Below are 23974 nucleotides of genomic sequence, written 5' to 3'. Positions count from 1 at the left end.
CTGCGGTTGGCGACAGGGCCCGGCCGAGGCCAACCCCTATAAGCACCCAACCTTACACCATGCACGTCCTTCTTCTGTGTGCAGCAGGGGTTGCCCGTAGGGGCTGGCCTGCAGCCAGTCCCTGCGTCCAAACCCTCTAACCACCCAACTCGATGCTGTGCATGACCCTTTGTGCATGCCTGGCAGAAGTTGGCTGCGGCCTCTCTGGGTGTGAGAGGCTGTATCTGGGGCTAAGAATGGCTGTCCGAGTGTCTGTCTGGGTGTGGGAGTGCATACATCAGTGTTTTAGTGGGTGCGTCAGTAGGTGAGTAGGTCTGCGAGTGGGTGCATCAGGGTGTCAGTGAGTCTGTGAGTGGGTGTGTGATGGTCTGCATGGGATCCTAACTGTGAGTGGGTCTGAGTGCGTGCATGAGGGTCTGACTGGGGCTGTGAGTGAGTGCATGAGGGTCTGAGTGGCTCTGTGAGTGGGTGCGTGAGTGGCTGAGTGGGTCTGTGAGTGGGTGCGTGAGTGTCTGAGTGGGTGCGTAAGTGTCTGACTGGGTGTCTGTGTGAGAAGTGATTGAAAGAGACAAAGAGAGTGAAAGAAAGTGAGAGGGAGATAGAGTTTTTAGGTTTTGATGTCTGATATACCTAATGTCTCCAAATTAAATTTAAATATGTATTTGCTAAAATTGCAGTGAGTCCAGCTGGACTCGAACCCCCAAAGCTCAGTGTGAAGATCTGCAAGCGCATTGCTTTGGCACTACATGTGCACAACTGCTATCTGTCCTACAAACGGGGTCACCAAGGCATCAGCGGGCCTTTCAGTAATACCAAAGAGTACTAGTGGCGCAGAAAGCAGATGCACCAGCCGGTTGCACTCCGGCCACTTTATGTAGTATTGTTTCTGGTTAAAGGTCAAATATGCAAATTCCATAAAACTGATGCGAAAATGACTTGGGGGAGAATGCACTTGAATACAGGCCAACAATATTAAACAACTCTAGGACATCATAACCCGATGTCTGTTGTTTCTAATGCTCGGAGAGTACTATAAATAAGAGAACACGTATGAAGAGAAATGTCACTCACGGGTCAGAGCGTCCTTTCTTCTCGTCCACCACCGCCAAATCGTTGCACTGCGCGATGTAAATCTGGAACTCTCGGTTCTTCTCGTCGTAGTCCAGCGCAAACTGGACCATGCCTTGGGCATCCACGCTGCCGAAGTCCCCGCTGTACACACTCAGCACGCTGTTGCTGATCTGTGGAGAGAAGAGCGCAGTGTTAGTACAGCCCCGGGAGGGGGCAGTGGGGAGCTGATGCCGTGGGGATGCACTGTGGAATCATGTCTGTATGTCACCGCGCGCTATCTGTGTCACACAAGCAGCCCGAGGTCCACAGAGAACTGGGTGAGGATACTGGGCGAATATTATGCAGCTGGAAGGCCTGGAGCACCAAGAAAACACGACAGGTGGTGACGGGTGCTAGCGAGCCCAGAGAAGGAGCAGGCAGGGGTGGCTGCAAATTGCGTGTCAGTCGTTTGATTTAAGGATGGGGGAGGAGTGATATTTCGAATGGTTAGGGTCGTGGCGCACAAGCAATAAGATAAGTGAGGAGGGGAGAGAGGTAAAGGGCAAGGGCAGAATCCCAAATTAGGCACTGGAAAAACACTGATCCCTCACAGCTCAAACAATCATCACAAAACCAAAATACCGTGCAGCAGCACCCTCTCTTAATGCCAAGTAAGATCTGAGTCAAAAGGCAGAAAACATCACCAGTTTTCTTTTCCCAAGTAGGCCAATATTAACGAAACAAGCAGCTTCTGGAAAGTAAACTGAGAAATCTGACCTTCTGTCGTATGCTTACGTATTATAAGGGTTATGTTCAATTACCTGGCCACAAAACTCCCAGGCATGTGTACACGCTACCTATGCATCTCGGAATGGATGTATGGAAATGTATGCCGCTCGCATATAATACTGGGATTCCAGCAGGTTTCCCTAACCCCTTCTGCTCCCGAAGAGCATCTTCATTGGTAGACATGGGAAGGTTACACCTCACTCCTGTTCGTTTATTCTACCACAAAGACTGGTGCAAATGCAAGCAATGGTTTCCCTCAGGCCACAAGGCTAATACCAATAACCAAGAGTAGCCAACAATAACCACTGGATTAAAAACTGAACTTGGGTTTAGGAGTAGTTTATTATTCGCCAAGAGCTATATAAATGCAATTACAACTCATTTCACAAATATCTTTTCCATTTTTTTAAATGTCATTCCTTTCTAAATAGGCACCATTTATAAACGGTTTCTGCAGCACTTATACCTGGATGGCGCAGATGGATGCTTAAATTTACAAGCGTTTTATGAAATATGGCAAATTTATGGCGTGAAGGCGTACACCTCATTTGCACTACTTTTCAATGACCCACCTCTGACACTCCTTATGCAAAACCCTCTGATGCTCATTTATGGGGTGCCTACTATTTACTGTGTGCTTTACATTAACTTCCCTACACAGAGGACCACTCCATATGCACCCAGCCTTTGTGAATTAGGTCAGAAACGCTCACAAGAGCATCCCTAATCAACCATATAGAGAATATTTGACTAGGGTCTGCATTTTGGGCGTCGCTCTGCATGTGAGAAGCAGCTGAGAAGGCCTGGTGTGTGTTTAATGGCTCAAAAGTGGTTTTGGCCATGCAAGGCGCAGAGGACACGCTAGGCTACGGCACGTGCAGCGCTGAACCATCCACTGATTTAGGACGGTGTCCAAAAAAAACAATGCTCATTATTGTAATGACGAAGTGCATCAGGAATTGAGGGGGTAATGCATAATGCAGGTCTTGACGGGTCCTGTTCTTGTACTTTAAGCAGCAGGGACTGGTTTAATGCACAGGTACTTGTTTTAAAATGTTAGTTCCAGTGCTGGGCACAGAGGCAGTTTGTGCACTTGTGCCCATAATGGAAATAAAAACAATTGTCATACAAGTGGCAGCGCACAGGGCAGCCACTGTGTCACAACCCCTCCACTGTCATCCAGCAGAGTGTAGGGTTGGTGAGGCGGGGAGGAAAGGTGTGGCACCAGCGGCAGCTCCGCTGCTATGGGGGAGGAGCGTCGCGCCCGCCCCCCAGCCAGCAGCAGCAGCAGCTGCAAACCGAAAAATAAAAACAATAATAAACAACGTTTATTATTGTTTTTATTTTTCAGGGGGCGGGGCCACAAGCAATGACAGGGACGGAGGGGGAGTGCACAGCACTTCCCTCAGTGCACATGTATGTTTGGCTGGCCGTCTAGGACTGGCCAAACACACATGCGCACTGGGCAGGCAGAGGCTCCCACTCTGCCTTGGAGCACCAAGCCAGGGCACTCCGGCCAATCCTTACGCTGCTTTCATGCTGCCAGCGTTAGGATTGGCAGCAGGGCAGCCTGGGAGCCAGTGCCTGCTGTGACGACGAGCGAGGAGATGCACGTCAGAGCCGCATCAGGTAAGTTTTTTATCTATTGTTTGTCGTTTCCCCCACCACGCCCCGCCCTGCCCCTTTTGACCGTTGCGAGTCGTGACTGTGTGGCACATCATATGTTTTTTTCCAATTACACAGACAAGGTTGCCATGCAGGGGCAGGAGCAACAGCTTTAAAACATGCAGGGGCAGATTTAAAACATTTTTGTGCAGTGGAGCAGCCAAACTTCCTGTACAATATCACACTGGGAGAAAGAGTATTGCAGAGGTATATCTATTAAGATAGAGGGCTGCTGCTCTCTTCCCCATTGCTGGAACACAAACAGGCTGCTTAGCACTCTTCCAGTATAAAATATTATGCCTAAACTAGCTTTAAAACTTTTCATGTAGGCAATTTGTGATAAGTTCTGAGAAATTAAAACATTTCTCTTTGCTCACACCTGCCTCAAGGAGGCATTATTTTTTGACACAATGCTCTGCCTAGAAATTTTAGTAGATAGGGATTATCATCCCAAAAAGTTCAAAAAGTTGGAGGTTCAGTGGGTGGACGTTAAGTCTCAAAAAACCCCATGGGATGTCCCCTTGATGCAAAGTAATGCAAAACAGTGCTAAGAGATAAAGGTTCAGGGCAAAAGTTTTGCCCTGAAAATTCTTAAAATAATGATTAAGACTTTGCACCACTTTGCATGATTTTACACTGACACAAAATCTTGATAAATCTGCCTCACAGTTTCAAAACCCTGCAGTGTAGGCGCAAAGCTGTGGCTCTCCCATGCGTACTTCCGTCACTCGTGCAGGCTCCACCCATATTTAGTTACAATGACCACCTCTTCACACGTCGGAGTACGTACCGAGGACACTGACGCCATATCAGAAGAGTGGCTGCCGCTGCTTCGGGCCTTCCGGTGCCTGCTGAACTGGAAACTGAGCTCAGATGCTGTATCAGACTCGGTCTACCCAAAAAACACACAAAGATGACACCTTAATTTACACAAAGTGGAGAATGGACTAAACGCCTGCTTTTACACATGCAAAGCCACAGTACTCTTACACATTGAGAATACAAATTTTACTGGGAGTGGAATTCCACCCGCTTTTACCAGGTAAGATTCCACTTCCTTTAACACCGCATCCTGGCTCGAAGCCTGTTTTACCACCCCATTTTTACAAGCCTACTAGTAATGATGCTCTTAATATGAAATCATAAGCCGCTTGCATTATTAAATAAATGAAATCAAGTAATTAGGTTCTTCAACTTTTTATTAAGCAGTATAGGAAACAACACTGATACTTAGTTGGTTTTAAAATTAGGGCATAAAGTCAAGTTACCTTAGGAAACATGAATAAAAGTATGTTACCCTTTTCACACCTGCTGAAGGGTTAATAATGCAATTCTTTTTTTCTGTACTATTGAAGAATCCAAATGTTTGCTAGTCTGTAACAGACAGGACCTGCTTATGAATGTGATCGCATCTGTAACAGACAGGACCTGTTTATGGATGTGATGGTGTCTGTAACATATAGGACCTACTTATGGATGTGATGGTAACAATGTGTGGCACAAAAATTGTCTGGTAGTTATGTTGTCGGACATTTTTTTTCTGCCTTGTACCATTATAAAACATCCCGAGTGTTACTGGGAGATGTAGTTCCAGTTCTGTCAGCTCACCTAGTAATGCCACATATCTTAGAGTAATTCTTGAAGATGTGCAAAAGAAAGCTTGTTTCGGCTATTCACAAAATTTGCAGTTGGACATGTCAGTGCAGAAAAAAGGTGTCGCCCTGTGCACTACAGTTATCGACCCTGTTAATAATTGCTCCATAGCATCTGATGGTCCATCTTTCATATGTTTATAGCTGTGTGGTCCAGAGATCGGACAGACTTGCCAACTTGAATAACAATTTCACAGTGTGAGGAGGGGGCGGGGCTTTGTGCTGAGAAGTACCTAAATGGCACTTTTGCCCCCAGGCCACCCCCAAGACCCTCCCTCCAAAACAAAAAATAAAAAAAGCATGCTGAGGCTGCTGCTGATGTCCTGGGGTGTTTTCACACCTATTAATGGACATCGGCGGTTCAAAGCTTTAGAGTGGTTTTCAGTTTGTTTTCCCTGCCACCATGTAACATTGGCTCCTCCCTCGTGACCGTGTGATGAGAGCCACTACAGCGTGTCACACGGTGGTACCGTGTGAGTTGGCAGGTCTGGTCACATTACATAGTGAGTTGTTATTTTCCACTATTTTCACCAACTGACCAGTGGAAAATTATATGTGCAATGTCAATTTTTACGTTTTTTGTGTGTTGGTTTGTTAGTGCAAATGTTGTAGCAAAAATGCACTGTACCAGTACAAAATGTAAGGAATCTGGGCGCAGACAGGTTAAAGAGACTATCAGTCGACTGTTTAGGAAATGTGCTTCTTAATGAGTTCGATATCACTGCTCACAATATCACAGAATCTAGGCAAAAATTATTTAAAAATCATAAATGTGAACATTTGTAAAGCATGTATAAGAATAAGACAAAAATAAACAATATCATTGAAACAAAAAAAATCAAAGAAAGAAACTGAAGAAAAAAATGCATCTTTAAGCTAAAATAAGAAGGAAAGAAAAGGCAGCAAGAATTGAACTTCTAACGTACCATTTCCCAAACGGTATTTATTAACGTTTGTTTATAATTCATGTTCAGCGCAAAATTGAATTTACGGTGAGGTACACGGGGGTAAGAGTAGTGAAAGACATCAAGTATGTTTGAGTTTGGGGAAAAGAAAAGTATTGTAAAAAAAAATACACCCTACCATATTTTATATCCAGGTAGGGTAATTAACAATGATAATGTTGCCTTCTAAAGGCGCTTGACTTATGGGTTTGTTCTGAAGCCATGGAACTTCTCTGTGACTTATATCATAAATATGTATGATCATGGCATCTTGTCCTACTTATTATCTCATATCTCATTATCTAATAAATTGATCCCTCTAGATGTAGACAACCTCTCAAATTAGCATTATTGGCTTTTAATACCTACAACTCTGGATGTATGTGCACAACAATATATAGTACAATACCTATTGCTCAAAGGCAACATTTCTAAAATAAATATAAATCTATCATCTAAATACAACATATACTTACATTCTTTGTGGATCAGCCACAAATGATGTCTGAAGGCAAAGCCAACATTCCCCGCAACAGAAAGGCGTAAGTGTTATCCTGCATTTGTGAAGCACACTTACCTCTGACAGGAGGGCTGGTGTAGATTTACTCAGTTCCTTTGCCCTTTCAGGCTCAAGAAGCTGCTGGGTTATTGTTTGGGGCTTATTGTATGCTGTGGAAACAAGTGCAAAGCTGATGTTATTTCACACATGCATGGTCCTTCGGTTTACAAACCTTCCAAAGAGGCCCTAAGTCTGGTTTTGTAACCTAAAAATATCTCTCAAATGAGATGAGCAAAATAATTTCCAATGATAACAGCATAAGGTAGAGACTGCAACCTTCGATCAAGCATAGTTTCATAGTAGATAGGATACACAAAAGAAGATACAAGGTCAATTTCAATAGTTTGGTTTATATCTTGAATACTGGAAAATGTTCTCAATGAAGAGATAATGAAACTTTAATGAAGCTGTCAGACTTCACATGGACCCTTACTCAAGACCAATGATGTAAACATTCAATCCAGTTTACAAGCTTCAGGGACTGTTCTCCATTGAACATGTAGACCCTGCAAAAGCTTTTCTTATCAGTCAAAACCCATTTAAAACCTGCAAACACTACTGATAAGGAAAGCTTACTCAATATTATTCCCGATTGCACCTTAAACAATTCTTGAATACAACAGCGGTAGAACATCCTTTTTAACTTCTAGCCATTTTGGGTGTCCCCATTCCTTATATTGCTGTTAATAAACAATTTGCACATAAAATGCTTCACAGTAATGCACTTTCACTGCATTGTTTAATGTCTTAAGAAAAACACACCAACCAGCTGAAAACTACTGGGACCATAACACAAACACAACTAATAGATTTGTGCTCAATGGCTCCTTTTAAGCCTGATTAAGCCCCAGCTGCAAAAACACACATTTCTGTGCAGAGCTGCCCCTTCCGGAATGAAAATGTAGTGTTCCTCCTTTTAGCACCTAACTCTCAGTAAGGCAGAGCAGTCCAAAGCTTACTGAGGGGGTGGTGTTGGCAGAGGTATCTTATCTCAGAACTCAGCAATGCAACAAACAACTCGATAATTCACTGTGCAGTCAGGTCTTTCTTTTTTTAAGAAGTAAAGTATTTTATTACACACGCTACACACATAGAATGACAGGTGGAAATGCATGTAGTGGCACCCTCTAAAGGGCCTAACACCCAACTGGGGGCGCACAGTAAAGAAAGGTCCCGCAGGTTAAGTAACCCCATAAAGGTAGCTTGTGCCACTTGTGCAGGAGGCACCATTAAAGGTCTGCACACCTGCAAGCTCCCTACCTGAAGAGCACATTATCGCTCCAGTAAGCCTCACACAAGATGAGGGCTAGATTTAGGAACTAGTATGCTGCTTGCTTTGTCATGGTGTAACCACAGTAGTTAGCAGCAAAATGCAAAGTCCAACACAACGGAAATATATAGAGAAACATTTCAGGATGGTGTCACTTTTCAACAACATAAAACAATATTTACAATTATTTACTATCAAAAATATATATGCCAATAATGTTTTCAATGTAAAAATATATATGCCAATAATGTTTTCAGTGTAAAAATGTGTATGTCTTCAATGTTTAATATGATGCAGTGTATGAGCCTATCTACCTCTAACCGTGCTCTAAATAACCACAGGACCTAGTAACAAAGGCCCATGCACCCTAGAACATTTAGACAAAATCCCCACCTCCATAAGAGCTTTAACTGACTGAAACATTTCTGGGGGCTTTCTCTTCATTAATGACGTATGGTGACACACCCATAATTACCCATGAGTTCTTATAGAACCTGTTGCTTTCTTGTCAATCTCCACAAACCGTGCCTGCTCCTATGGAGTACCACAAGGACATTTATGCTGGGGCTTAACGATTACTTTTCAGCACCCGTGCCAATCCCTGGATGCGGTTTTTGCCGTGTTGCTCCTGGTGGCAGGCCCTAGCCCCCAAGGGGGTTGAGTTCACACCTCCTGCCTTATGACTGTTTTATAGTTTTCCTGAAGCTACTGTTTTAACTGTTCTGCCTTCGATGAGCACGCACTTGGAGCCTGCCCTGCTGCCCTTTTCCTTCCTCAGCCTGATTATTAAGGAGTCTTTGCCTACTCCAGCACCCAGCTGCTCCTTTTAATAGCAGGAAGCTTCACAGAGCTGAGGACCTACATTTATGTTTGGGCGTGTGGTCTACCACCTCGGCAACAGGTCTTCCTCAGAAGCACCCTGTGGCCCCATAGCAGATTAGATTCCCTGCCTCTAGTAGCCAGGCCTTCCTGACCAATTGCAAAGCAGCTGCAAGAGGACAGTGTGTTCCAGGCTGGTTCCCTCCAGGGGATAAACCACAGGACCAAGCCACAGACATTCCATGGAAAACCTCTCCTTCAGGGTCCCCAGCAAGTCCATACTCTGCTGTCACCCGGAACATGCCCCTGTGGTTCCTTCCCTCCTAAGCTTCAAAAGACTGCCCATCCAGTGAGTGGTAGCAGACATCTGGCTGCCTCTATTTATGTGAAAAAGACATGCCCAGGCTTCCCATTTAGTGTAGGTTAATTAGACCATCAGATTTCTACCCAACCCTCTTCCTCTCCTAAGAGCAAGATAATCCTCTTTAGATGAACCTATTGCCTGAGAAGTCTTTGATTTACCTACTGGCCAACAAAGTAGTTAACTTGGCACAGGAGGGTAGTTCAAAGTTCGAATTTAGTCAGTGGTTTACTCAGAAAATACTACAATACCCAGAGTATATGAAGGAGTGCAAATATGACCAAATTATTATTATATTTGCTCTTGGGACCCATGTAAAGTATATAGGAAGATACTTTATTCTTTTCTCTAGGTTGAGCCAATGCAAAGTTGGTATTCTGGCATAGCTTACACCTACAGTGGTTATCCAGTAAGGCAGTGGTTCCCAAACGTTTTCGACCCCTGGCACCCTTGACCTATTGGCCATTGGCTGCGGCTCCCCTTTATTACACTTTTTTTGGTGGGTGAGGGGATGTAAGCCCCACCTTAGGAGTGTTTCCATTTCTCCCCTCAAAATAATTTGGATGAAGCCCATGAAGGTATTGTAATTATAGATGTAATCCTATTCTATCCACTGCAAAACCCCATGCTGTGTCAACGACTGATTGGAGGGACAAGGGGTTCTCAGAGAAGTGAACTGTTACTGCATTGTGATGTAGTGTTCTTTATACAGCTGTATCTATAGCTCATTCCTGAGCAGAGTTTGTGAGGCCCTGATAGATACAGGAGTGCTGTTTCACACCCTGGGTGCATTGATGGAGAAGGCCTGTGTCTGCTGTCTAGTCTAACCAATGCCATTTACTTTTGGTCTTCTGCTTCTGATCCGTGAGAGTTGTTTATGGATTTTTTTATTAAATGAAACACATAGTCCAGGAATAGATTATGTTTCAAAACAGTTAGCCTGGCACCTCCTAAAAGTATAATTTGTTTCTACTAACCATACATTGAATGTATACTTTACTTTAGTTCTCTAATCATACTCCTTCAGTTCAGTTCAGTTCTAAGCTTATGCTTTTGCTCAAGGTAAAATAACATTTGATACGAAGCACAAATTAAATACCACAGAAGATCTATTAATTTGGAAGAAAATTAAATGTCTATTATGAAGCACGTGCTATAAAATATTTTCTGAAACACAGAGATCTCATCTTAGGTATAGAACACTATTATATAATTTCCGTTCATATTCTATCACAAAATTAGTACATTTCAAACATTTTTATTTTTCACATAAAATGACATTTCAACCAATCCTCCCAAAATTAAAATTAAATTTGTTCAGCAAAATATGTAATCTGAAAAGAACAAGACATCCAGGGGCCTGAAAAACATAATGCTGCAGGATGTGCGTGTCATTTCATTCCAAAAACACACAATTGTCGAAATTTGGCTACACCAGGAAGACAGAGGGAGACATTCTGCCAACCTTTTCACTGCTCTCTTGGTGCTCTGGGAAGCTTGTGTGAACATAGTAGCTGCAAAAGTGAAACTAAATCGGCTTTATGGACAGCCGGGATTGTGCGGTCTTTTAACATCGATTACTGGACTTCACTGCAAAGGAGCCTCATGCATGACAGCGCCTCGGCTAACAATCTCTTTTCACTTTTTCTTGAGAAGCCTGTGAAGGGGGCAGTTCTGCTTCATATGAAAGTCTTTCTGTTGTGCTTTCAGGGCGGAAATGAACAGTAGGGCCCCCACGTTCAGTGTGCAATGATGTCAGAGCCCGATTCTGAGTTTTTGACAATGGAATGTGGTTCCTAAACTGTGTGCTTGGTGCACGGCGCCCCTTTCGAGATATGAAGGCGCACTGGGGTGCTGCGGCGCACAGATTGGGAACCACTGCAGTAAGGCATTTAAGACTCACAGTGAAGCACTACAGAATCACAGTGAAGCACTGCAGACTCACATCTCAATCAACAATATATGGGAATATTTGTTTTTGGATACCCAATTAAATAATACAGGCATTTCCCCTTTTAGTAAAAGTCTTTTCTGTGGTAGGCTACCTGTTCACAAATAATGGCTGAGTTCGACCCAGTATACTTACTCAGCCTGGACATGGGTGCACATTCACGTGCACGCCTGATCACAAATAACCAGAGCAGGAAAAGGACAAGACAAAGGACAGGACTTTAAGCAAACATTGTGTCCATTTTTGTCTTGTCTCCACAGCTTCTGTCTTTATTGATCATTTACAACTTACAAGTCACAAAGATTTCTACGCACTTGGTGTGCCAATAGCAAGTAAGCAGCCAGAGCAGTGTATGGAGTACCCTACTGGCTCTAGGGATGTGTTACTAGTTGGTCTCATCTGTCCAGGTGGGCACGTTCAATCCAAAAGAGGCAGTGGGACAAGGAAGACAAAATCTTCTGCACATGTGCTTATGGCGGGGTTCTCCCATCAACTGGTCTGACAAATGGTGGACTGCTGACCTAGGATCTTTCCTGACTCTTGCTTCCAGAGTCCATTACTTAAGCTTTATTTTTGATCAGTAGTTAACTTTGACTCCCCAAATCAGCCAAGACTCTGGAGCATTGTTTTTATGTCTGGATTTGAGAGTGCAGTGGTCAAATAGACCAAATACACAGAGTGGGTTTTCGGTCCACCACTTTCAAACCATTGGCTTTCTTTGACAAGCATTTTTCAGTCATTAGTGTGAGACTTTGCCAATCATGGCTGCTCAGCCCTGTTTACTATTCATCTCTGACCTATTGACATTGGCTATTCTGGTGTATTCTTCCTTCTTCACTTAAGTGCTTGCATTGAGCTATTTGAGGGACTTGTCTATAACCATAGCTCTTGCATTCGGCTATTATTTGTCCCATCATGTGTATCTACTCTAAAGTGTTAATGGTGCATGCATTTTCTCACTACATTCAGACCTATTAGCTTTCCCTATGCTTGGTTTACTTAAGAATCGTTAAAAAAAACTTCCTTTCTTGTCTCTATTATATTTCCCCTATCTGTTTTTATGATCCAAGCAATTATTGGTTCATGTTTGGAGTACTGAACCCTCTTTACCTTGGTTTACAAACATATTTGACCAACCGATTGCGGTTGATTCAGAACCCAGCTTCGCATCTCCTTGAATTTCCCTGCCATGTCTGCATGTCCGGCAAATATGTCTAATGTATTAGAGGGTTTCATATTGAAAGACTCAACTTTCATTTGAGCTTTCTACTTGCAAGAAGAATCTATTCTCTTCCTTAAATTCCATACTTCATCACATATATTCAAGAATCGTGAAAGTATTATTGATGCTAGTGGCAAGCCCCTTGGCTACAGAGCCCCAGCTGCAGCTCGCAGAGGCAATACAGTGCCCTTTGCAGCCCTCGTCTTCCAGCACTGCTACATGGTTGCCTTATTCGCCTTATGAATGTGAGGATCTAGTATGCAATGCCAAGCATTAAATACAAAATTTAAGACAAAAAAAACAACACTTACTCTCAGTGGTTGTGTAGATATTCACCATACTCCTTGCATTGCTAAGACTATTGGCTCGAGCAAGGGCCATCGCAACTGGGGAGTCATCATCGGCTTCCTCTGATGGGTAGTGAAAACATGGAACAACCAAGTAATTAACAGTGGAAAATCATACATTTAAAAAAAAAAAAATTGAAACTTTCTTTATTGGTATTTTTTATCACGTCTGTTCAGTCATGATTTAACAATACAATAACGTAACATAACAAGCAAGGCATTTCGGCAATTCAGTAAAGGAGCGATCTCATAGGCTTGAGCATGAGTGAGGGCAATACATACAACCATGATCACATTTCCACCGGAGCTGGGCCCCCTGCAATTCACAGCACATTGATGCCCAGGTGACCAATTGACCACACGCATGGGGACCATCCGGTAACACTATTAGTCATCAACCATCATGGCTTCAAAAAAGTTACAACGGTGTCCACACATCACTCCCCTTCACTGGAGCCGTCCATAGAATCATGCTCATCCTCCTCTGTAAAGTTGTGCAGTAGGGACCCCCACAGCGTGATGGCCACCAGAGCCCCCCTGTCTCTGCGGGTATTACGCATATGCACCTCCTCCCCTACTATCCATTCAAGAAGATCCCTCTGCCACGTGGCCACCCAGGGAACCCGAGCACTCATCCAGCATATGGCCACTCGTCTGTGGAAATTCATCCATGCCACAACAGGGCCTCATAATTAACTATACATTAATGCAACATGTTCTGACTACTGATACAATGGATGGTCAGACATAGCACAGATAAATGTATCGGTTACAGTGAGTTCTCTTGCATTTTAATGGTAACAAGATCTGTGCTGCAGTTGACTGTTCTGATTAATGATATGAATGTAGGTACATGGAGGTTTAAGCACTTAAAGTCGTTTTTGTTAATAATCATCAGTACTATTTTTGCAACATCTTGCCACACATCTTTATGCTTGATAATCAGTGAGTGAATGTGTGATTAGGTGATTTCTATACAGCCTTATGCCTTCAGCGTCTCCATGATACTCAATAGCTGCAGGCATAACGTAAGGGTTTTGCAAGGAAGGCTATAGATGATTGAAACTGTGTGAACATAACAGATTTAATCAGGATCTCAATTCATAGCTGCATTTTAGAGGATCAGAAATGTTTTGCTCATGCAGAGATTCTTACTGAGGGCCTGATTTAGATTTGGGCAGACGGGTTATTTCGTCACCACGGTGATGGATATCCCGTCTGCCGAAATAAAAATCCCATACTTTCCTATGGGAATTATATTTCGACAGACGGAACACCCATCACCATTGTAACGGAGTAACCCGTCCACTGAGATCTAAATCAGGCCCTAAGACTATGAACCTGTGCTGCATGTTTTGCATGTTTGCAGAGTCTCACAGGCCGAAGGGGCATCGGGTTGCAATATTTGATAGCACAAACACTGTCCCTATTTTGGCACAATGCTTAAGAGTCAAAGTCGCTGAGGGGGCTCCAAGGCAAAGAACTGCATCCCAGTTTTTTATTCACTGTTGATCTCTGCCTCTGCCAGTGTACTGGTCATGGACAAGAAAGCTGTACCTCCATTTAAATGGTTTGAGTTGGAGGATGTGCTGAGCTGGGAGGCCTTTTACTTCCAATCCCCACTGACGATGCGCTCTAAGATCGTAATAGTGGGAAGCACAGATTGCTGCAGTGTGGTAAGGTGTGGACACACTGTCTCTTGTGCTTCTGCAAACTCTGGGGACAGACATGGCAATGCACTGTCACTGGAGAGGAAGTGAGGGGCTAAGTGAGTATAGGGGGTAGGGAGCCCATTCTGAATTGCTCTGTGTGGGGCTATGGATCAGGAGAAGCTGGGCAGGTGGCAGCATGAAGAACCAGAGATGCATGACAGATTTTCAGATGGCTATTGGGGTTGTCCTCTCCATCTGGAGGAACCTGGCCTCCCTACTGGTAGAGGCTGTGCTAAGTGCACGGGTGATGCACCGGGGAGGCAGTGTAAGGCTTGTGTTGTGTCTCATCCACTGGTTAGCGACAGCTGCTCGAGTAACAGTGGCACCGACTGCATCCATGAGACGCATAGTCATTGCTGTGCTTTTTCCAGGCACTGCCTGCATGCAGGAGAGGCATGCTTGCTTGGTTATTAATACTATGCAGTAGTACTGTTTGTACAGATGCTATACAGTTCTTTTAGAACTGCTCACATGTATGCAATTTATGGATGTTGGTAAGACTTCCTGGACTCTTCACTGGTGAAAGGGCCTTTACCTTCACCGGTGGTACAGTGATGGGTAATATTTTAAGCGCTCATTTGTTGCATTCCTTCTCTTCTAGACATAGATGCTGAGTCTTTTTCTAAATGAGCTGGCCCAAACAGTTAGTGTTAATACTCAACTACTTATATGTTATTATTACCAGAGGTATTTTCACTCTAGGTTATCAAATTACCATTACTCCAGTAACTGAACTCACAAATAACTTCTTCAGACTCAGTTTTATGTGAATTTGTTTTAGTGTTTGTTTAGTCCTCATATTTGTACAAATCTTAAAAAAATGAGACACTACGTGCCAAAGTCCCTATGGGCATTTGAGGTTGCAAACTCTGCAATTCGTAAAATCATACGTACTAGCCTCCTTTTGTAATTTAAAAAAGTTTTTCCTGTTCACAAAACGGGGCTTCCAACCCATACCGAATAGCACCTCAGAAGGGGTGTGTAAGAGGCGTTACTCCAAATTGCGAGTTAAAATGGTCTACATCAATGGTTTGCAACCACAATTCCAGTTGCAGACCATTGATCAGTTACTGACTTCCAAATTGGGTTGCTAACTGATTTGCAAGGGGAAGAGGTTCTAGGGGAGGTAGGCAGTCTTCTGGGGGACCACTGCCTACTCTCACTGAAGTTTTTCAAAAGGAAAAACATTTTTTTTAAACAGCCCAAGAACTGGGACTGAATTTTTTTTTTAAAACAAAATTCTATTTTGGAATACAAATACAGGGATGGTGGTCTCTTGTCTCTTGTCCCTTGCAGGCCAACAGCCCTGCGAATGTGAGAATCGCAGTGCGTCGCACATTGTTATCGGCCTAATGAATCTTAATTATGTATGTTTTTTGCAAACGACTGCGATTCCTTATTTTGAGAACTGACTAATTATTCTACTAGTGCATAGGTTTGCCCACAAAATAAAATACTGGTGGTAAAAAGTCAGTGCACAATTTGCGACTGCCTTCTGCATCATGGTCGTTAATACGTCTGCCCCCAAATTATTAAACGTGTAAAGTTACACAGTACTTCTAGACACTGATACTTTAGCTATTGTCATATGTGGACCGAAGTGTCCTAATTAATAAATGGAAAAGATTTAACACATTGAAAAACAATTAATAACCCCTGCGAGCGCCAGTTGGTCATTCTTCAAAAATGTCAAAAGACAAATAAATGGCTACTCGAATACTGTGATGTCATCACAGATCAAAGGGTGACTTATAAGTAATAAATAAATATTGATGCTCTTCCTATGTGTGTCTGACAAACCTTTTGCAGAGGGCGGTTTGTAGAGGGAAAGAGAGGCCTACAGAGATGAATGGGTGAAAGGTAGACTTTTGCCACAAAGGTTAAAGTGGAGGTCATACCATCCATAATCAGGGGTGCAAAAAGATACCTTAATTGCATGAAACTATGGAGAGCATTTTGCATGCATGTTGTATGTTGATCTTGCAATGGCACATGATACTATGACATTTGTTAGATTTTTTTATTGGAGCTGGAGCGAATTTCAGAATGCACACTTCATCGTCAGGACTCTTATCAGAACAAAATCAAGTGAAGCCAAAGGACACATTAATGTGTAATCAATAAGCTTAACATGAAAAGTCATTCCTTTTTTTAGTCCATCAGTCCAAAACTTTGTTTGGTGATTTGTTCCAAACAATGACATGGATCTTGCTTGTGAATGTTGTCATTTACAACAACGGGCATCCAACACATGTTTCATCAAAGCGTGACTTTATCAAGGCTGCAAATATTTAAAATTAGATAGATGCATGTCTTAACATACACATATGAATATATAAATAGATACATGTAAATAAGTCCTAGAAGGTGCTTAAAATTATGTTAAAGGTATACTGGGAAAACTGATATATAGACTGGTGTAAATAGAATTAAGTAAAAGGTAAGAAAAAATAAAGAGCAGCCACCAAAGAGAGATGGGTCAAGAGCATCATTTTGGCATCACGTTTAATCAGCAGAAGTGCTTCTACTGAAGGTTTCTGCGTTTAGGATAATTCCCTACCATCCCAAAAAGTTGATCTATTCTAGCTACTGTTCCAGGTATGAAGTTTCTAATATCATACCATAAGACTTATGTTATCTTTTTCTTTATAGATTCTTTATTTACTACTCTGGATGGGCCAATATCCTTGCGACACAGAATTTTTATGATGAGTCAAAAGAGTACCAACTCAACTCTAGCTATTACTGGCATTCTCAGTTACAAATGTACAAACGTAAATGCACTGATGCAGAGGGGCAAGATGCAATTTTGGTGCCTGCATTACTTAACGAATATTGCAGGGGGGGGGCGCGTTGATCACTCCCAGTGGCCCTTTTGTTTATTTCTCACAGATTTTGTGATAAAGTAAACGTTTTGTTGAACAGGGGCTACTTTGAGATGGTGGTCGTTTCTCCTTGACTTTTGGATGTGTTGAGTCCTATTTCTAGATGTCTGATAACACAAGATGGCGCCCAAGTAGAATGCTGGCAAACACAGCAGCAGGATTTGCTGACCGTGTGTGTAGTGACTTTGAGTATTTTCTCCTCAAGAGAACTATGTTTATTCAAGATGAGCACGATGTTCAATGGGATCTGAAAACATATGGCCATTTTTTTACAGGCTGTCACCGCCAGGCAAGCCTTGCAGTGAGGTACAGTAAAATGCTAATAATGCTACACACCACCATGGGAGACGACTCCCATGGCGAAGGCAGCATTACGTTTTTTATTTTCAGAAAGAAAATCCTGTTTTGGGATTTTCTTTTTAAAAATAAAAAAAACAAGTACTGTTTGGTGCAGGGTTGCATCATGCTGACACTGAGCATTTCACTGTTTGGTGCAGCTCCATGACGGCGGTTCCTGCCAATGCATTCTAAATGACGCCTCATTGGCAGTCATTTATAAATGTGTTGGTTGGTCCCTCCTCCATGGGGACAAAGTAATTTACTCTGTGCCCCTGGTGTAACGATGTGCCATCCACCAAATAAAATAGCAGGCACTCCTTGCATCAACTTACATCCCAGTGGTAGCGGGGTGTAAATTCCATGTGAACACCACTTTTCTTTTTGCAGTTGATCAGTTGCAACTTGTTACCTGGCCCAAACACTGTTTGCCACAAATGTGCCACTATCTCACCAAAGCTACCAAATTGTTTTTCATTCATTAGGATTCTAATCAGGTGCAAAACAAATCTATTTGGGCATCAGGGCATGCAAAACAAACATAATCGGGGGTGATCAGAAAAGGAAAGATAGATGATATCAAATATATTACCACTTTGTGGGATCCTCCCCTGAAGCATAATGTTTTTCATCTCTTTTTCAAATGTACCTAGGGTTGTTATATTGTTATATTAAAAAAGTATTAGTTACTTTCAACTTTGATTGTAAATAGAGCTCCAGGTTATATGGTTTTTAAAAACTAAACTTTTCCAGGGGTATTTACCGATATTTATTTCATGCCATCTTATTGGTATTTATCCATATTTAGTTTGTGTTTTGTGAGTAAAGGAAGTTGTAAAAATGTATATTTCCACATTTATTTAACTGATAAATGGGCACTCATACTTGGACCCATGTCGTGTTTTAGCAAATTAAGCAGCCAAATATAGGATAACAATACACCTACAGGTTAATATTAGCATTATGCTACAAACATATTCCATTATTTCAGCAAATATCATCCTGTTGTTTAACTGCTCATGCTGTCTGTCTGCTCAGCTGTTGGCCTGGAATTGAGAAAAGACAACATGGAGAGTCACTACAAAGAAGTACAATTTTCTGCATTATTCTGCTTCTAACAATAAATGCAGACAGAAAACACAGTGTTTTTTCTATCTGTATTTACCTGTAAAAATCGGAAAATTGGGAGCCATTATTATGACCTTTAAAAATTAGACAGTGCGTTTAAATGGAGATATTGGGAGCTGATCAAATATTTCTGGGGTCTTAAATGGTGCGTCAGCCTCGATCCTAAATGCCATTATGTCTTTTGGGTTATAATTATACCCAAGTCTAGAAGCTTCGCTTTTTGCTATGATACATGCACCATAAACTGCAAAGCAATACAGAAGAAAATAGGAAAAGTGTAACATATTTGGTGATTTTTTAATACTGTTCCAAAAATAATTACATATAGTACATATTATCTTATTTTATTCAATGTTGAGTGAAAAATCAAGAAGATAATTCAGCGCTGATTCTTGCCATGAGTAAAAAGAGTCTGCACAGGAAAGGTTCATAACAATTTTGAAATATCTAACAGCAATATCAAAACTGCTGTTACAGTATTTATTGGAATTCTGAGTTTCACAGTTTGTTTCAGGCCAGAAAAACCACACCATTAAAATGTGGACTCTGAGGGTCTACTGTGAAATTGAGAATAACAGTGGAATCGGATTTAATGCATCTGATCCTCTGGTTTTTCCTCTTTCACAGCTGTGTTTTCACCCAGAGATTTCACATGCTATGAGGAGGCACAGCCCTCCGGGGAGTTGCTATGGCCTGCAGCGTGTCCACAATTCTCATAATCCCAAAGGGACCAGTAATTCCTGCTACCAAATCCATCAGAAATAACAAGTAACAAGTAACTCGTAATGAGGGCCTTAATGGGATGGACTTTACTGAACTTGGAAAGATGGAAAGAAGCCCAGGTGTCTCATGGTGGAGCCAGGTGGTTCACCAAGATCCGAAGCCTCCTCTTGTCAGGGCAAACAGTGCTGGGATGTCCCAAAACCACATCTTCAGTTCTATCAGTATTATGTGTAACGTTTAATTTAAGTTAATGCCCAATGGACATTTTAGTAAAGAATCTAGCAGGAGGAAGTTGGGCACACCCACAGCAGTTTGGGATTCAGATTAAAACTGAATTTACAAAATGGCTTTGTGAATGAAGTGTTCCTGCTGACGTCTGTTGTAGCCTGCTCCTACCCTTCTACCTTAGATCAACAATACAACCTCCACCTGATTTCTTGATAAAAAAATGCTGAAGAAAACTTCTCATGTTTTCCGCTACAGCGTCGTTAGTAAGTTTTCTATGCACTTATTAACTTTTATTATTTAAATAGTTTGTGAATTGGAGCACCTAAAATATTTATCATGATATTTCAATTGATCCAAAATGTTGTGTATGGTAATGTTGTATAACTATGTTGTCAGGGCAACGATGTAGATAAGAGAATGTAGAATGTAGATGGTGAATTAAGCATAAGCCGGGCAGCTGAGCCGGTAGGCATTCTGGGCTGGCCGCTGTTTTCAGAGCTAAATAAAATATAAGACTCTTCAATTAAATCGAGTATTTATTCGAAATAATAATGTTTTAGGGGTGACGAGGATAGGATCCAGAAATGAGAAGAACCACCCGATTCACAATAAGGACACCGACCATAGCTGGACACCGAATAAATTGAGGAACATCATGTGAGAAAGATAAAAAAAAGCACTGAGGTGACTCACTGTCAGAATGCTCATAATATACGCAAGTATTTGTATTATTTCGGAAATTTCGGAAGTGGTTTAGCTTTGTTTAAGGAGTTTGGTGTGATTGTGCAGGGGCTATTTTATGACCAAGGAATTTAAGAGACTTTGTAGAACAAAACCTGAGGAAAAATGTGAATTGATCATACACACTTACCCTGTGTGTCACAAGTGTGAAACATTGTGGATGTGGCAGATCGGATGGTCTTCAGGCATGCGCGATGTATATTGAGCAGTATTGAGGCACGAGGCGGCAGGTCAGTTGGCACGTGAGTTTTGTTGCAGGAGAATTTCTGCTTGAGAATTGTCCGGCCATTAGGGCGTTCTTACAAGGGCCTCGAGTCATGTGTGCATTACGCACGTCAGTTGCCATTTGAAATTAGGACAAGGATAGCAACAATGATGCGCACACCTAAATGCACGTATATTGGTGAACGGTCTTCCGCACACCTAAATGTATGTATATGGGTAACCATACCTTAAATGTGAGTGCAGCGGTGATTCCCACACCTTAAAAGGAAGGGGAATAAAATGGGAAAACTGATGCATATTAGTGTACTTTTGTTAATGTGTGTACATCGGTGATGCACACACCATTATGCTTGAGTGACGTCTGCATGTAGGAAATCAACGGTGATACGCACACCTAAAAAGATGGTATGTCCCGTAAAGAGTGCTAAGATTTGGAATACATTGTGGATATTCGGTGATATGCACACCTTAAATGCATTGGAAAAATTGTGCATTTTAAGAATCTAACGGTGATATGCACACCTACTGTATCTTGTAATGTAGTGTGAATAATATTAAATAAGTATTGAGTAGCACATTATTATAAGATAGAAAGAAATTGTAGGCAACTCATAAAATGATTTGGCAGGTGAGCAAAGTAGTGTTTACAGGATTCTTGCATACAGTAAACATGCAGTCAGTTGTACCTCCACCTACATTTTAGCTAATCCAGGTGCACCCATAATGCTGTGAGAATACACCTAAATATGTAGAAGAGTTGAAATCTTGAGAAAGTGTGTGTAAAATAAAGGAGTCATGGTCTAGAAATAAAGAAGAGAGAAGAAAACATATGATAAAAGAAACTGTTAATAAGTGTGGTAGCATAAAACATATAGCTACATCTAGCAATTATCCTGCAATAAAGGCAAATGTTTTAAATGTCAGAGAATTAGGCATTTTGCAAAAGCATGTAAAAGCGAAGGAAGTAGTAGCAGATCTAAATCTGTTAATGTGATCCAATACGATCCATGTGACAAAAGGGACTTGGAGAATCAATCAGGATCTGATCAAGAAATTCAGGTGCTAATGGTACAAGATTCCATAAATGCATTGGATGGAGAAAACATAAATTCAATTGACTAGTATCAGCTGCCCAAGTGTTTAGTGAGAATATGTGGGGGAAATATATGGATGTAGGCAGATTCCTGTTCCCCATATACATTAATTGACAAGGAAATTTGGTAACAGCTAGGAAATGTAAAGTTGAGTGAAATACAGGTTGAACTAGAGGGCTATTGTGGGGCTGAATTACTGATAATGCTGTGTTTTCAAACAGAACTGAAATTCAATGATAGATGTGCAAAAAGTACTGTATACATAGCTGAAAAAAGAAGATCATTATTGGGATAGAGAGATCAACGGAAACTGGGCATAAAGTTACATCCAAATAAAAAAGAAAAAGGGTTGACTACAATTAGCAATGATGTAAAGAAGCATTTAGGCAAAATCTCGGGTGCTTAAAGATATTTGTTCACAAAATTATATTAAAAGAGAATGCCACACCTGTGGTACATAAAGTAAGAAATGTTTCCATGGCCTTAAGAGCTCCATTGAAAGATTATGTAAGAAAAACATTATCAAACTGATTGAGGCATCTGAGTCGTTATGTCCTATAGTGATTGTGCAGAAATCTACAGGGAGTGCAGAATTATTAGGCAAGTTGTATTTTTGAGGATTAATTTTATTATTGAACAACAACCATGTTCTCAATGAACCCAAAAAACTCATTAATATCAAAGCTGAATATTTTTGGAAGTAGTTTTTAGTTTGTTTTTAGTTTTAGCTATGTTAGGGGGATATCTGTGTGTGCAGGTGACTATTACTGTGCATAATTATTAGGCAACTTAACAAAAAAAAAATATATACCCATTTCAATTATTTATTATTACCAGTGAAACCAATATAACATCTCAACATTCACAAATATACATTTCTGACATTCAAAAACAAAACAAAAACAAATCAGTGACCAATATAGCCACCTTTCTTTGCAAGGACACTCAAAAGCCTGCCATCCATGGATGCTGTCAGTTTTTTGATCTGTTCACCATCAACATTGCGTGCAGCAGCAACCACAGCCTCCCAGACACTGTTCAGAGAGGTGTACTGTTTTCCCTCCTTGTAAATCTCACATTTGATGATGGACCACAGGTTCTCAATGGGGTTCAGATCAGGTGAACAAGGAGGCCATGTCATTAGATTTCCTTCTTTTATACCCTTTCTTGCCAGCCACGCTGTGGAGTACTTGGACGCGTGTGATGGAGCATTGTCCTGCATGAAAATCATGTTTTTCTTGAAGGATGCAGACTTCTTCCTGTACCACTGCTTGAAGAAGGTGTCTTCCAGGAACTGGCAGTAGGACTGGGAGTTGAGCTTGACTCCATCCTCAACCCGAAAAGGCCCCACAAGCTCATCTTTGATGATACCAGCCCAAACCAGTACTCCACCTCCACCTTGCTGGCGTCTGAGTCGAACTGGAGCTTTCTGCCCTTTACCAATCCAGCCACGGGCCCATCCATCTGGCCCATCAAGACTCACTCTCATTTCATCAGTCCATAAAACCTTAGAAAAATCAGTCTTGAGATATTTCTTGGCCCAGTCTTGACGTTTCAGCTTGTGTGTCTTGTTCAGTGGTGGTCGTCTTTCAGCCTTTCTTACCTTGGCCATGTCTCTGAGTATTGCACACCTTGTGCTTTTGGGCACTCCAGTGATGTTGCAGCTCTGAAATATGGCCAAACTGGTGGCAAGTGGCATTGTGGCAGCTGCACGCTTGACTTTTCTCAGTTCATGGGCAGTTATTTTGCGCCTTGGTTTTTCCACACGCTTCTTGCGACCCTGTTGACTATTTTGAATGAAACGCTTGATTATTCGATGATCACGCTTCAGAAGCTTTGCAATTTTAAGAGTGCTGCATCCCTCTGCAAGATATCTCACTATTTTTGACTTTTCTGAGCCTGTCAAGTCCTTCTTTTGACCCATTTTGCCAAAGGAAAGGAAGTTGCCTAATAATTATGCACACCTGATATAGGGTGTTGATGTCATTAGACTACACCCCTTCTCATTACAGAGATGCACATCACCTAATATGCTTAATTGGTAGTAGGCTTTCAAGCCTATACAGCTTGGAGTAAGACAACATGCATAAAGAGGATGATGTGGTCAAAATACTCATTTGCCTAATAATTCTGCACTCCCTGTAATGGCAAGATAAGAATGTGTATGGACTTAAGGGATTTAAACAAAAACATATGGGTAAACTGTCATCCCATACCTAATATAGGTGAACACTTAGCTGTCATAACTAAAGGTAAATATTTTTCTACGATCG

The 23974-nt window shown here is 41.7% G+C and overlaps 1 protein-coding gene across 4 annotated transcripts in view; it reads right to left on the bottom strand.

The window, feature by feature from the left end:
- LOC138262001 (synaptotagmin-like protein 2) overlaps positions 1-23974 on the bottom strand; it is a 482740-nt gene that overhangs the window by 84114 nt on the left and 374652 nt on the right. For all 4 annotated transcript variants that reach the window (XM_069211640.1, XM_069211648.1, XM_069211658.1 and 1 more), the window contains 4 exons: positions 12594-12692; positions 6678-6769; positions 4295-4396; positions 1072-1241 (listed from right to left, as the gene is read on the bottom strand). In XM_069211640.1, the coding sequence (XP_069067741.1) occupies positions 1072-1241; positions 4295-4396; positions 6678-6769; positions 12594-12692 (463 nt within the window). The remainder of the gene's footprint in view (positions 1-1071; positions 1242-4294; positions 4397-6677; positions 6770-12593; positions 12693-23974) is intronic.

The sequence above is a fragment of the Pleurodeles waltl genome, chromosome 2_1 (genome assembly GCF_031143425.1).
Source record: "Pleurodeles waltl isolate 20211129_DDA chromosome 2_1, aPleWal1.hap1.20221129, whole genome shotgun sequence".
NCBI classification, from domain to species: Eukaryota; Metazoa; Chordata; class Amphibia; order Caudata; family Salamandridae; genus Pleurodeles; species Pleurodeles waltl.
The sequence above is the reverse complement of the archived record's forward strand: the minus strand, read 5'-3'. Positions and strand labels throughout refer to the sequence as shown.